This window comes from Hydra vulgaris, chromosome 15 (genome assembly GCF_038396675.1).
Source record: "Hydra vulgaris chromosome 15, alternate assembly HydraT2T_AEP".
NCBI classification, from domain to species: domain Eukaryota; kingdom Metazoa; phylum Cnidaria; class Hydrozoa; order Anthoathecata; family Hydridae; genus Hydra; species Hydra vulgaris.
In genome coordinates, this window is record NC_088934.1 from 2603169 (window position 1) to 2618836 (window position 15668).

Here is a 15668-nt window from a genome sequence, read left to right on the forward strand (position 1 = left end):
AAAAAAAACAATATTATATATTTTAAATATACGTTTGCTTCTCAAATTTTAAATTTAAAGGTGTCTATACTTTTAAATTAGATTAAATTCTTGAGTGAACTTTAGAGCCCTATTGATAAAATCAACAAAAATCTTATTGAAAATCGTGAGATAAATCCATTTGGCGTAATAAACTTTAACATCTTTCAGACATTATTAACGCGCCACGACAAGTGGCGACCAATCTTTTTTTGTCTTAAACACGTTGTTAGATTTGATTGGTTATAATGCAAAATTGCTTATATAACTATTTTTACAGATACGGGCGTTTTAAGCTTTATTCTAAAACTGAATTGATAAAAATAAATTTTTATAAAATAAATGTGTAAAATTTATAAATATTTAAAATAAATTTTTGTTTTTATATACAGTTATTATATACAATATTATCAAATTCAAATTATTAAAAATTATTTATATACACTTTGTTTGTAATATACTCACCCTAGAAAATAATATCACTATAGCAACATCAATCTCCTTAATCTTAAAAATTGTCACAAGGACCTTCAACTACAAGTCGTTGATTTTAAGTCAAATTTGAAGTAAACTCTAAACTTCTGTAGGTGTTGTATCCTTTATTAATTAATCAACATGAGAGAAATAGTTCATTTACAAGCTGGTCAATGCGGAAACCAAATTGGAGCTAAGGTAAATTTACATAAGAAGCTAAATGTCAAATATATTGTAATGAAATGCCTTACTATAAAGCGATAGTCTTGTGCCGTCTAACTGTTTTGGAGACTTAGCTAAATTATAAAATAGCTATACCTGTATAAGAAGTATTAACACTAATAAATAAAAATTACAGGAGAAGAAGACCCTGTGCTGGGTCAAAATGTTTCCTTAAAACGTATCTTATAATATGTTCAGTCTCGCTTTAAGGGGTAAATAATAATGTAGTGCTTTTCCATTATTGTATATAAATACAAAATAAAGCCTTCGTCGTGTATTTGTTTATTTTGTATATATATTCACAATAGGTAATTCAACAGTTAGGCGGCTTTAAATTTTCTCGTTTCGAAAATAATACAAGTTTGTAATTATTATGTGCATAATTATTATCATAATTATAATGAAAAATTTAATTATTTGTAAGAAATATTTGTTATAATATTTGAAATATTTATATTTTTAAAGTCTCTACGAGACGAGAGCGTGAAAATATAAACATTACGCCGCTTAAATGTTATATTACCGATATATGCATATGTAATTGTTGTTATTAGTTTTGGGAAGTTATTTCTGATGAGCATGGTATTGATCCCACCGGTACATATCATGGAGATTCTGATCTTCAACTAGAAAGAATAAATGTCTATTACAATGAAGCTACAGGTAAAAGGTTTATGTCTAAAAAGTAAATTATCTTAAGTATTGTAGTTTTTAATTTAAAGATTTTATAAACTTTTTTTATCAAATAGTTATTAATATATTGATATTTTACACTAATTTCTTCAAGGTGGTAAATATGTTCCAAGAGCAGTGCTTGTGGATTTGGAACCTGGTACTATGGACTCAGTTAGGTCAGGCCCATTTGGACAAATATTTAGACCAGACAACTTTGTTTTTGGACAAAGTGGTGCTGGAAATAACTGGGCTAAAGGACATTATACCGAAGGCGCAGAACTTGTAGATTCTGTTTTAGATGTTGTTAGAAAGGAAGCAGAAAGTTGTGACTGTTTGCAAGGATTTCAACTTACACATTCTCTTGGAGGGGGTACAGGATCTGGTATGGGAACACTTCTAATTTCTAAAATTCGTGAAGAATACCCTGATAGAATTATGAACACTTTTAGTGTTGTACCTTCACCTAAAGTATCAGACACTGTAGTTGAACCTTATAATGCAACCCTCTCAGTTCATCAGTTAGTTGAAAATACTGATGAAACTTTTTGTATCGATAATGAAGCTCTTTATGATATATGTTTTCGTACACTCAAGTTAACAACGCCTACGTATGGTGACTTAAATCATCTTGTGTCTGCAACAATGAGTGGTGTAACTACATGCTTGCGTTTTCCTGGTCAAGTAAGTTTATTCTTACTTACGTTTCAACTTAATGTAAATTTAATTAGATTTATTTTGTAAATTTGTTTTATTGTTTTAGTTAAATGCTGATCTTCGAAAATTAGCCGTTAACATGGTTCCATTTCCTCGTCTTCACTTTTTTATGCCTGGATTTGCCCCACTCACAAGTCGTGGTTCACAACAATATCGTGCTCTGACTGTCCCTGAGCTCACACAACAAATGTTTGATGCTAAAAACATGATGGCTGCATGTGATCCTCGTCATGGTAGATACTTAACAGTTGCAGCTATGTTCCGTGGTCGTATGTCTATGAAAGAAGTAGATGAACAAATGCTCAATGTTCAAAACAAAAACAGTTCATACTTTGTTGAGTGGATTCCAAATAACGTTAAAACAGCAGTTTGTGACATTCCTCCACGTGGCCTTAAAATGTCAGCAACATTTATTGGAAATAGTACTGCTATTCAAGAACTTTTCAAACGCATCAGTGAGCAATTTACTGCTATGTTTAGACGAAAGGCTTTTCTTCATTGGTACACTGGTGAAGGTATGGATGAAATGGAGTTTACTGAAGCTGAGTCAAATATGAATGATTTGGTTTCTGAATATCAACAGTATCAGGATGCTACTGCTGAGGAGGAAGGTGAGTTTGATGAAGAAGAAGGCGAGGAAGAGGAAGCTGCATAATTATTAAAAAAGAAAGTAAAATGTAGTAATGTCGAAATTTTATTTGAATATAAAGTTGAGATTATTTCATTTATTATTCCACCTTGTTCGTTAATTAAGTATAATTTAAAGGTAAATTTATTGGGATGGGGTGGCTGTGTCTACTTATTTATGAGTCAAGTCCTCTTATTTGATAAGGTTGTGTCCTTTATATTTGTATATATTTTAACCTTTAGTATTAAAATAACTGTGCTCAATATTTTAATATTGTAGTGTGTACACTTCCTTGCATTATTAAATAAATGGTGCCGCGTTAGAGCGGTATAAGAAAATAGGTTGTTTTTTGTTGGTGTTCCCGGTGTAGCGTGAAATACGTTTCATTAACTTAGTTAAGAAATCGCGATAATTGCCTTGGTTAATATTAATCTGTCTTAAAAGGGTACATTTTAATTTGGGCTTCAGATTTGTAACTACTCTTTGGTGCCTTAGAGGGGGTTTGAAATATCACTAAAACCTATTAAGCGGGGGGGGGGTTAGAAAATTTCGAGTTTTTTTAAATATTTCAAACAATAAGTAATGTTTTTGTTAATTATTAACATATATATTAGTGTCTAAAAACAAGTAAATATATGATAAAGAAGTACTAAAGTCCGAAGAAGAAATATCTCTCTTTACATAGTTAGCAAAATGTTAAATATGTTACCCTCGTCCTCTTGCTCAACATCGGTATTATCATGAGCCTCTTATTCGTTTCTTGACGCTTTTTCGAGCCTCGTTAAAAGCTGATTTCATTGTATTATATGTGGCTTGAAAATAATACTAGTTTCATTTTCCTCAAATACCTTCTGCAGTGCATCTAAACACTTTGCATCCTTATTAATCAATGGATCATCTGAAGCATTAGTCAGTGATGGAATGGTATTGGGAGGATTGGCTGTAGCTTCAACCGCAACAGTTGGTGTTAAATCAGGCTTTGTTTCAGCATGGTTCTGTTCGCTATCACTTCCACTTTCTTCACTTGTGCCATCAGTTTCATTTTCGTCTTCTGATAAGTAAGGATCGTCCTCGATATAATCCAACAATTCCAAACCCTCGTGGTTTCTCCGAATACCTTTCGGTGGAATCAGGTTCTTGATAACCGACTGCAGGTTTACTGAAACAGGTGATTCTGTTAGCTTCTTTCGAAATGTCTGCATGTCACTGCCGATCAGCGCAAACAGTTTGTCTGAGACTAGGTGTTCTTCCGATCCATCCAATGAACTGGTAACGAACAGTTTTTTGAATACCTCAGCAAAGTCATCTGGAACGTCTCTCCAAGCAGACAAAGGCATTTTGACCGTATCTTCGCGTTTCGGTGAAGGGACCTTGTTTTTATCCACTTCCAGCATTTTCAATATCAAATCCATTTCTTCGTGTCTGTATAATGCCTTAAGACGGCGATGTATATCGGTATCATTTGTTTGAATGAAACCAGTGATACCTCCGCGCATCATAATTAGAATGTAGCCGCGTTGATAAAAAGCTTTTCTAACTTCTGGCATTAGGTGGACAGCGTAATCATCCAGGACGTAAATTGCAAAATTCTTTTGTGTGAAGGGATTGAAACGATTCGGGAGATTATTTATCGTTTTGATCATGTGCTCTAATTGATAAGATCCACTTGGGGACCACTGGTAATTGACATTATCGACTTCTACCTTTGCTATAATTTTTTCTTGATTGAATAGCGTTTGTTTGGCTTTCTTAAGCTGACTCCGTATTCATTTTGCCAGGATTTAATCCATTTATCACTAAATTTGAGTTTCTCTTGTTCAAGAACTGAGTTTTGAATGAGCCATTCGCCATAAAGTTGCTGTGCTTTCAGCTTGAACAAACGTCGCGGCAAACGTCCCTCCAACGATTCTCTCACGTCTACGAACCAGTGGAATAATACTACTCTTACTTCTGGGGCCTTCACTTTACGACCAGCACCAGATCCTCGCGATTTTTTCGGTGGACAAGAGGAAGGATATTCCAAACGCTCTAGGTCGTTGTATGAACGGGATGCAAGTTTAATTGCTTTTGCGAATTCAGGGTCGTCACCTTTTGCATCGACCAAATCAGTATAAAAGAATCGGACAGACTTTGCAACATATCCAGTTGTCGGTTTTATTGGCACGTGTCGTTTTCTTTTTGCATCGTATTTCGTCTTTCCTTTGTTTTTTATCACTTCGGCATCGTACTCTTCTTTGAACTTTTCCACAATTTTTCCAAGCTCTATTTTTTCTACGTTACTATATTGGCTTCTTTCTGTCCTTTTAAAAATTCTTTTCGTAGTCGCTATTTCGTTCTTACACTCTGATATTACAACGTATTCAAGTAAATAAGTACTGTAAATGATATAACGTGACGATAAAAAGAAGAAAATTTATTTTTTAATGAATAATGACGTAAAGATAGAAAGAAGAAAATAGAACGTTCTTTTTTTTAAAACAAAGTTTTTTGAATGAATAATATTACGTAACGTAAGTAAGTAGTGAAAAAGAAAATTTTTATAAAAAATTGTCTTGTCTTGGATGGAATTTTTTCTAAAATTTAATAGCCGGGGGGGGGGGGGGTTGGAATAAGAATGTCCTGGGTGGAAAATTTTTGAAAAATTAATTAGCGGGGGGGGGGGGGGGACGTCTATTAGGCACCAAAGAGTAATATATACGAGACTAAACCTGTTCGTGTGCTAAAATTTGATACTGTTAATAGATAAATATGTATCATTAGAAAGAGCTCTGTTAGTATTACAATAGTTGGAATTTCACAAGAAACGAATTAAAAGTTTGCCCATTTAATGTAACAAAATTTCATAGGGATTGATTAAGGAAACTCGCGTCAGGCTACTTTTGGTACTAACGGTACTGTAGTAATAGCTTTAATTTGTACTTCGTATACTTTGTAGTAATAACTGTAATTGTTAAATTGCACATTTTGTTGCATAAATTTTATTTCAACTAAACTAAAATTAAATATTGTTTATTTACTTCGTATACTTTGTAGTAATAACTGTAATTGTTAAATTGCACATTTTGTTGCATAATTTTTATTTCAACTAAAATTAAATATTGTTTATTTAAATAAAAATATATTTTAATGACGAATTAAGAACTTTATAAATTGTCGTATATATTGCAAAATTAGCGCATATATATGCGCTACTTATTATAAATTATAATAATTAGCGCATATATATGCGTTAATTTTGCAATATATACGACAATTTATAAAGTTCTTAATTCGTCATTAAAATATATTTTTATTTAAATAAACAATATTTAATTTAGTTATAACATTTATTATTATAATTTAATTATAACATATATTATAAATTATAATATAAACATTTTATAAATATAGGCTTTTATATAAAAAGGCGTATTATACTTGCTGTGTTATATAGGTATATTGCTTTCGATAAACTAAAATGTGAACTTAAAAATAGAGACAATTCAAAAATTTAATAGTCTCGATATTTATTTCTCGCTGTGTTAAAGACTTCCGGGGAAAAAGTTGGAAAACCACGTGACTTAAGGTGGCTCCACCCCTTTTTTACTAGATTCTTCTAAAATCAATAAAAATGTTTTTATACTAAGTTCTCAGTTAATATATTCAATAAAAAAAATATTGACAAAAATTTTTTAGAAATGTCTAAAAAAAAAGAAGCTGTTTCAGTAAAAATCTATCTACTATCAAATTTTAAACATTAGTTTCTCAGAATCTATAAGTAGTATTTGAACAAAATTTAGGTAAAGTATAGGTAAAGTAGTAAAGAAGGTTCTGAACTAAGATCAAAATTAAAAAATGTACCAATCCATAATGGCTGACAACTCTTTTTAAGCATTAAAAAATCAGGTAATTTTGGAAAAGTAAAGTGCAGTTAAACAAGTTCTGTTTGTTCGAAATAGTTGTTTTTAGTTCAGAACCTAGTTCCAATATTGAAGAAAGATCTGTCAAAATCTTAAGTCAATCGGTCTCATAAAAGTACTAAAAATTGACGTTTGAATTCAAGTGAACGTAACAAAAGCTTATTTCTGAGAAAAATTAAAAATGAAATATGTAGTATACAAATATGAAACTAGTGTGCCGCAGAACTATAAGTTTCTTCCTTTGTCTTTTTTTTATTTATCAAAGAATCCTTTTTTAACTGCACTTTTAATTTTCCACTGTGTTTTTGTTTTTTTTTTGTGCTCATTTTACTATTAATTTGGTTGATACGAGTATTGTCCTTTTTTGTTGCAGAGCAGCTAACGTATTTCCCAGCTGTCAAATTTAACAGTTTAAGTACATTATTAAGTTCAATAACACCTTTGTAATTACCTATCATATTTAATGATAGCAGAATATACTTTTATCTCTAAAACAGTTCGTGACACAAAATGAGACTTTGAGCACTTATTCCAATCTAATTGGTCTAAAGCTTCGTTTGGATTTTGGGTAAACCCATGTAAGCATTTTTATAGAAGATTTTCAAAGCCAAGATCTTTAAAGATGCTTTCAATATCTTTATTTATAGCTAGAGGCAAATTTAAATGTGTTTTGTAGGTTGTACCTTCAATTTTATCTTGTACTTGTACCTTTAAGTTTATGTCTTTGCCATTTACATAAGCTCTTTGTTGTTCGAGGCTAAAAGCAATCTCGCGAAAACTCATTACAGCACATACATTGACTTTTTGAATGTGCTTATACTTTATCTCAGGAGAAGAGTAAAAGTTATAACTCCACATATTTTATTTTTATTATTACCCATACTTAATAACTTATATATAATTCAATTTAAAATTTAACAACTCCATATATAATTCAGTATCATTACATTGCGGTGAAGGGACGCGTTTTTACTGCAAGCAAATAAAAATAAATAAAAAATAAAAATTTATAAATAGATAAACGTTTAAAAATTAATAATGGATATGAAAATAATTACTGAGTTTCTCAAAAAACAGAAGAATGATATTCTAGAAGAAACAGAAGAATGATATTCTAGAAGAAACAAAAAAGCTATTAAAAGCTCATGAAAAAGTATTCACGTCAAAAACAGCAGCAAGTATGAAAATACTGAGCGGTTAGAAAAGAATGAAAAAGTTGGTAGCAAAAACTTAACTAAAATCAATAACATTGCAATTGAATTAGAAACAACAAATAAAAAAGTTATGTGTCTTGCAGCTGATTGCAGCGATATTATCAAAGCTATTCAAACTAACGAAAAGATTATTACGGATAAATTTGAAGTTGTAAAGAAAAAAACGAAAGAGTTAAGCATTAAAATGAAAGACAATAGCGATATACTTAAAATAAAAAGTAAACTTAGAGAAATGGAAGATCGCTCACAAAGGAACAATTTAAGAATAGAAGGCATAAAGGAAAACGAAAATGAAAATTGGAGGGTCAGTGAATCCAAGGTGCAGAAGCTCTTTGAAGATATACTTGGTTTAAAAGATATAAAAATTGAGAGGGCTCACAGGACTGGACTTAGAAGCACACATAAAATTCGACCAATAGTTGTCAAACTATTAAACTATAAAGATAAAGTAGTCATTTTAAAACAGGCGAAAAATTTAAAAGGGAAAAATATTTTTATAAACAAAGACTACTGCGCTGAAACCACAATTATAAGAAAACAGCTTCGAGAACAACTAAAAATAGAACGAGAAGGCGGAAATTATGCAGTAATATTGTACGATAAACTAATCATTCGCAACTGGACTCCCAAAGAAAATTTTTATTGCTTAAATTCTTATTTTAAAATGGAAACAAACTTATTACCTAATTTTAATTCTAAAAATAACACATCAAATGATAATGACATAAATAAAATTAAAGCTTTTCTAATAAACAAAAATATACTTTTAGAAAACAACCTTGAATCAAATATAAGCTTTTATAAGGATGGGGAAGGGATGGAAAATATTATTACAGTTCAAACGTTTCAACACTAACTGCTAATATAGATGATAATGCACTATCCATTCTGCATCTAAATATAAGGAGTATACAAAAATTTTTTGATAAACTTAAGGAATTTTTATTTAGCGTCAAAATAAATTTTCAAATTATATGCCTAACAGAAACATGGTGCCGGAATAAAGAAATCGAAAATAACTCTAACTTTCAAATTAATAATTATAAAGTTATTTATCAATTAAGAGGATCTGAAAAAGCAGGAGGAGTGTGCATTTTCATACACAATTCTTTAGATTTTAAACTTCGTAATGAATTGTGCTCAATAGTAAAAGATTATGAGTTGTTAACCATTGAGGTATTAAACAACACCAGCAAAAAAAAACATATTTTTACACGTCATATATAGACCGCCTTCAGGTAATATAAAAGCATTTAACAAACACTTTAAATGTTTAATTACAAAAAATGATATTTGTGGCAAACTAATTTATTTTGTGGGCGATCTCAATTTAGACTTGCTCGATTATAAACAAAATAAAAGCGTCAGAAATTTTACCAATATTATATTTCAAAATGGTTTCATTCCAATATTTAATAAACCAACACGCATAACAAACAATATTGCTACATTAATTGATCAAATCATAATTAACAAATTCAAAAACAAAAGTCAAGACTGGAATATTTGTCACTGACATTTCAGACCACTTTCCAGTGTTTATAATTTCACAAAAAAACATCAGTAAAATATCAGGAAAAAATAAAATTAAAAAGCGAATAATTAATAATTCATCCATTAATACTTTTATCAATCTGTTATCCACAACAAATTGGGAAACTATTTTAACAATTAAAAATGCAGAGGAAGCTTATGATTGTTTTCATAGCATATTTCAAAGCCACTATAATGAAGCTTCCCCGATTATTAGTAAGTTTATCAAAATCAAATCCCAGCAAAATCCTTGGATAACAACGGGAATAATAAAGTCATCAAAAAAAACAACAACGCTTATACAAAAAGTTTATTAAAAAAAAGAATTTATGAAAACGAAACAAAATATAAAAACTACAAACGGTTCTTCGATACAGTTAAAAAGTATTCAAAAAGGCAATATTATACTAATCAGTTACTTAACTGCAAAAATGATGTACAAAAAATGTGGCGCATAATGAAAGAAGTGATAGGTAAAAAAAATCATAAGCACTAATGGATTTCCCAAAAAACTCATTATAAATAATCGTGAAATTACTAATGATTCTTTAATCGTTAACTCTTTGAATCACACGTTTGTTAATACGGGCCCAGGTTTGGCCTCAAAAATAAAAAATAATAAAACCAGCTTTGAATCATACTTAACCTCTAATAATAATCTTATGGAAAATAATAAGTTATCTGAAAAAGAACTACTTGATGCTGTAAATTTATTAAAATCAAACAAAGGTAATGGAGTTGATGATGTAAGTAGCAATATAATAATTAAATCAATATTTTATTTAAAAACTCCGCTTTAGCGCATTTTCAGTCTTTCTTTAGAACAAGGAATCTTTCCTGACAAATTAAAAGTTGCAAGGGTGATACCAGTTCTAAAATTTGGAGATGCAACTTGTATCGCAAATTATAGACCTATTTCAGTTCTACCATGCTTCTCTAAATTATTAGAACATATTATGTATAAAAGACTGTACTATTTCTTAGATATTAGTAACATTCTTTATAATTCAAAAAAGGTCACTCTACTACAATTGTCCATCTTGTTCATGATATTCTTAAATCTTTTGATGAAAACAAATACACTTTCGGCGTTTTTATTGATCTCAGCAAGGCTTTTGACACTGTAAATCATTATATTTTATTAACCAAATTAAAAAACTACGGTATTAAACACTCGAACCTCAAATGGTTTAAAAGCTACCTGTCAAGCAGAAAGCAATTTATTTCCCATAATAACGGAAAAACTAACAACATGAATATATCTTGTGGAGTACCACAAGGATCTATATTAGGACCACTCTTATTTCTAGTATATATCAATGATATAAGCAAATCTTGTAATGTATTAGACACAGTCTTATTTGCAGATGATACTAATCTATTTTATGATCACAGTGATATAAAATTTTTTTTTAAAACTGTAAACACAGAACTACTATACCTTGCTGAATGGTTTACAGCAAACAAATTATCTCAAATTCAACTAAAACAAAATACACTTTTTTCCTGAACTATCATGAACTTGACAAAATTCCATTAAAACTTCCGAATCTTTGTATCATTAAAATTTCTAGGAGTACTCCTTGACAAAAATGTAACATGGAGAGATCATATAAAATATATTGAAGGTAAAATATCAAGGAGCATTTGCCTACTTTATAGGGCAAAACCTTTTTTAAATTAAAGTTGTTTAAAACTCTTATATTTTTCTTTATTCATTCCTGTTTTAATTACGCTAATGTTACATGGTGTAGTGCCAATAAAAATAAATCAAAAAAACTCTTTAATATGCAAAAACATGCAAACAGAACTATATCCAATGAAAGCCGCTATACACCCTGCCAACCTTTATTTACTAAATTAAATATACTAAATATCTACCAAATAAATATTTATCATCTTCTAATTTTTTTGTTCAAAATTAATAAAAGTATTATTCCAAAAACTTTTAATCTCTCATTCAAAACAAATCAGAATAAATACTTAACTAGATATTCAAATAACACCTATATACAACCCAAAAGTTATTTTGCGGCAACTGAGTTTTCAATTTAAGTTAGAGGACCAAAGGCATGGAATAAAATACTCACGACTGAACTTAAAACTCTTACAATGTTAAATGGGTTCAAAGCTAAACTTAGACTGTTATTACTAAAAATTGATCTACCACAAAACTATTTCTAAAAATTTAAAATATCCTTACGATTGATTTATTAATTAAATGAAAAGTATATTAATTTTAGAAACGCTTAAGTTAAATGCACTTGGTAACTTTTCAAATTTATTTATGTTTTTGTTGTTTAATATTTTTTTTTTTTTTTTTTTTTTTTTTTAATATATATTTGCCGTATATTAAAATTTACAATGAAATAAATCGTGTTAATAAATAAGAGAGCTGGAGCAAGCAGAAGACATAAACTGTCTTATCATCGAGCCCACATTTACATTGAAAAAAATCGTCAGCTTATATATAAAAAAAGGAAAGTAGCAAAGTACATAATAAGCATTTTACACGTTAGTTACAATATAAATATAAGTGTTGAAATATAATGCAATATATCAAAAATTAACAAAAGTTAAATATAAATAAAACAGCAACAAAAGAGAAGTAGTGTCAATAACTATTTTTTAGATAATTTATATTATTTATTTTAAAAGAGATATTTTAAATCAAGGTCATTTTGCAATAAGAGACTCTTAGATTCTTTCCTGAATTGTTCCAAAGAGATGTTTTGAATAATTTTTTTTTTTGTAATAAATTTAAAAAAATGTTTCCACAGAAACGGTCCACGATATTGAATTTGGTAAGAACCTAGTTTTAAATTAGTTTTTGGTACAATGAAGTTGTTAATTTAAAATTTAGTAGGATACTTGTGCGAGATTTCACTAAAGTAAGACTGAAACACAATAGGAGAAAGCCCACGTTTTATTTTAAACATGAATTGTAGAACCTGGTGTATATTAAGTTTATAGATACTTAGGGCACCAAGCTTCCTTAAAAGAGGTTCGCAATGAAAAGTTCTGTGTGCACCAAATACAATCCTGCATGCGTGTTTTTGCTTACTATAAAGTTTTTTTAATTTACTATAATTAGTACTACCCCATACAATATTACAGTACGAGATATAACTATGAATAAATGAAAAGTATATTTTTTTTAAGGAAGCAGTGTTAAGATATGGTTTAGTTTTATATAATATGGAAATATTTATTGAGATTTTATTTTCTATGTATTTTATATGTGGTTTCCATGACAAATTTTCATCTAGTATTACTCCTAAAAAATTAACGATTGGTTCCCTTTTAATAAATGTTTTATTGATTATAAGATTAGGTAATTTTAGAGGAACATCATCACCTTTACTAGGTTTGGAGAATAAGATAAATTTAGTTTTTTCTACATTTAACGAAAGCCTATTACTTGTAAACCACTCGTTTATTTTTAATAGTTCTTCATTAAATATATTAAAGAGAACTTTTATGTTTTTGTCGGAATAAAAAAGATTGCAGCCGTCTGCAAACAATATAACATTTAAAATATTTGATGCTAAGTACAAATCATTTATATACAATAAAAATAATAATGGTCCTAAGATTGAACCTTGGGGCACACCACAAGTTATGTGTTTTTCTTTTTCAGTTTTTTTATAAATAATACATTGTGACCTGTTTGCTAGATAATCTTCAAACCAAAGTAAGTTTTTATTTCTAACTCCATAGAGTTCCAGTTTTTTTATAAGTATCTTATGGTTAACAGTGTCAAAGGCTTTTGACAGATCAATAAAAACTCCTGTGTAAAACTCCTGTGTAAAACTCTTGTGTAAAACATAAAAATATGTGTTGTTATTCTTTTTATTTTTTGATCCTTAGACTTTGGTTTTGTTATTTGAAGTTTAATATTTAAAAAATAATAATAATAAAAATTAATTCATGATTTTATAATATTAAGAATTAAATTTTTCCGCTTTTAGAAGAATATGTTTAAGTAAACAGCGCTTCTTGTTATTTTTTAATAACACAGGTCAACAAAAAAAAAATTTTTTTCTGGTGCCGAGCAAAAAATTTATTTTTTGTATAGCATTTCTCATTTTGATTTCAAATATGCAACTCTTTTTTTACCATCACGTCAAGTTGTAACAATATTTAGGTTCAAATCTTAAGTGTTTAGGGTAAAGTCCCTAATATTGTTGAAAAAAAAGTTATTCAAAAGTATGTCAACCTGGGTCTCAAAAGAAGCGTATTTTCATAGAGATTTTAGAAATGCTATTCATTTGTAATAAAAATAAGTATTTTTTGTATTATTGCTGAATAACATTCTGTTGAAATTTTTTTAAGAGTCTTTAACATTTTTTCACATATTTTTTTTGTCAATAAATTTTAAGGAAAAATATTTATGTTTTCTAAAATCTCTATGAAAATACGCTTCTTTTGAGACCCAGATTGACATACTTTCGAATAACTTTTTTTTCGACAATATTAGGGACTTTACCCTAAATACTTAAGATTTGAACCTAAATATCTTTACAACTTGACGTGATGGTGAAAAAAGAGTTGCATATTTGAAATCAAGATGAAAAATGCTATACAAAAAACAAATTGTTTACTCGGCACCAGAAAATTTTTTTTTTTTTGTTGACCTGTATAATAGATGTTATATTTATTTTTTTTGTGTGCAAATTTTACGTTTGTTTATTTTAAATTGTTAAAGGAAGTGCTTATTTTTAAATAAAACTTTATGTTTACGGAATTTATCAAGGGGCTTGGCGATAAGACATATTAGTCTTCTTCTCGCCCCTGCTACATATATATCTTGTTATTAACATACGGTTTGTATATATTTAAACGGCAAAAAAAAAACAATAAACAAAAACAAAAAAAAAACATGAAAAGAATAAATGTAGCTACTTGTATTGCTGTGATAGATAAAAAAATATAGGAAGAAATCACTATAGCATCTGTGTCGACATCAACACAACATAACTTCTTCCTTTTTAGATGTCATCATTAAAATCAGAACTATAACTTGTAAATCACAGAATGCCGTAAAACAAAGAAGACAATTTGAAAAATGCATTTTGCACTTCAAATTAAAAGTTTTGGGTCAAAAAATGAGCAAACAAAAAAAAGTTGACACGGTTGCTAAGGTATTGCTTTGGATATCATTTTTCAACCGATACTATAAAAACGTAAATTTATTTATAATGGAACGTGGAACCTGCAATGTTTAAACTAAATAAAAAAAGCAAATTTTTAATAGGGTTGAGTCACCTTAAGTAAAAGTTTTTTGGGAAAACAAGGTTTGTTTTCCATCGACTATTATTACTACGCTAGTTACACGATTTTTCCACTTGGAGGCAATAATAAAAGAACTTTAATAAAAAGTTTTAGATTATTTTACCACACAACGAGCCATAACATTTAATGTTAGTATTCATAAAGATATATAGATAAGTATTAGACATGTATTAGGAAAAGCGTTTTAGCGCTTTTACTCTTTATACTGCCTTGATTTAAATTGATTAAAACTCACATCCTGTCAAAAAAGAAATGGTTACTTCTTTTAAAATATACTCTTAAATAAAAAATTAAAACTAAATGAATTGTGTTTTTATTGGCTTCGTAATGTTTTTAACATATTAGCGGTTATAAAAATAGCCTAGTTTTGAAGCACATCCAAAATTAGAAAAAGTCGATTCTTCGGCAACAAAGTTAACGGCAACAGTGCAATGATATCTAAAAAAAATGGATCTCTGAATAAATACACATTACCATAACACAATCTATTTAAATAGGGAACCCATATTTCCTGGAAAATAAACATAACATAATATCTCCTTGTCAGCACGGTTTCCTCAATAAACGTTCTACGTGTACGAATCTTTTAGAATCTACTAACGATTGGAGTATCGCACTTGACAATCATCTGATTACAGATTATATATATATTGACTTCCGAAAGGCGTTTGATTCCGTATCACATTCAAAACTAATATTTAAACTTTCATTATACAATATTCGCGGTAACCTTTTAAAGTGGATTTCTGCATTTCTCACAGACAGATCTTAAAAGGTAAAGGTAGTGATTTATCAGATCCGATTCAAATTGTTAGTGGCGTACCTCAGGGTAGTGTACTAGGACCAACTTTGTTCTTATTATTTATAAATGACTTATCATCTGTCGTACATAATCTCGATTGTACAATAAAACTTTTTGCTGATGATATAAAGTTATACAGTTCGTTTCGCGATATTTAAAACATGATTTAGTTACATGCTTCAAAATTATGCATA

General features: G+C 29.1%; 2 protein-coding genes across 2 annotated transcripts; both read left to right on the top strand.

Annotated features, from left to right (window-relative positions):
* Nucleotides 1–408: 408 nt before the first annotated feature.
* LOC136092288 (tubulin beta chain) lies at nt 409–2822 on the top strand. The gene is made up of 4 exons (XM_065820160.1): nt 409–690; nt 1269–1377; nt 1502–2070; nt 2150–2822. The coding sequence occupies exons 1-4, from the start codon at nt 634–636 to the stop codon at nt 2756–2758; spliced, it is 1344 nt and encodes a 447-aa protein (XP_065676232.1). The 5' UTR covers nt 409–633; the 3' UTR covers nt 2759–2822.
* A 5092-nt stretch (nt 2823–7914) lies between these two features.
* Nucleotides 7915–8700, top strand: LOC136091673 (uncharacterized). The gene has a single exon (XM_065819381.1). The coding sequence runs from the start codon at nt 7915–7917 to the stop codon at nt 8698–8700; it is 786 nt and encodes a 261-aa protein (XP_065675453.1).
* The last annotated feature ends 6968 nt before the right edge of the window (nt 8701–15668 follow it).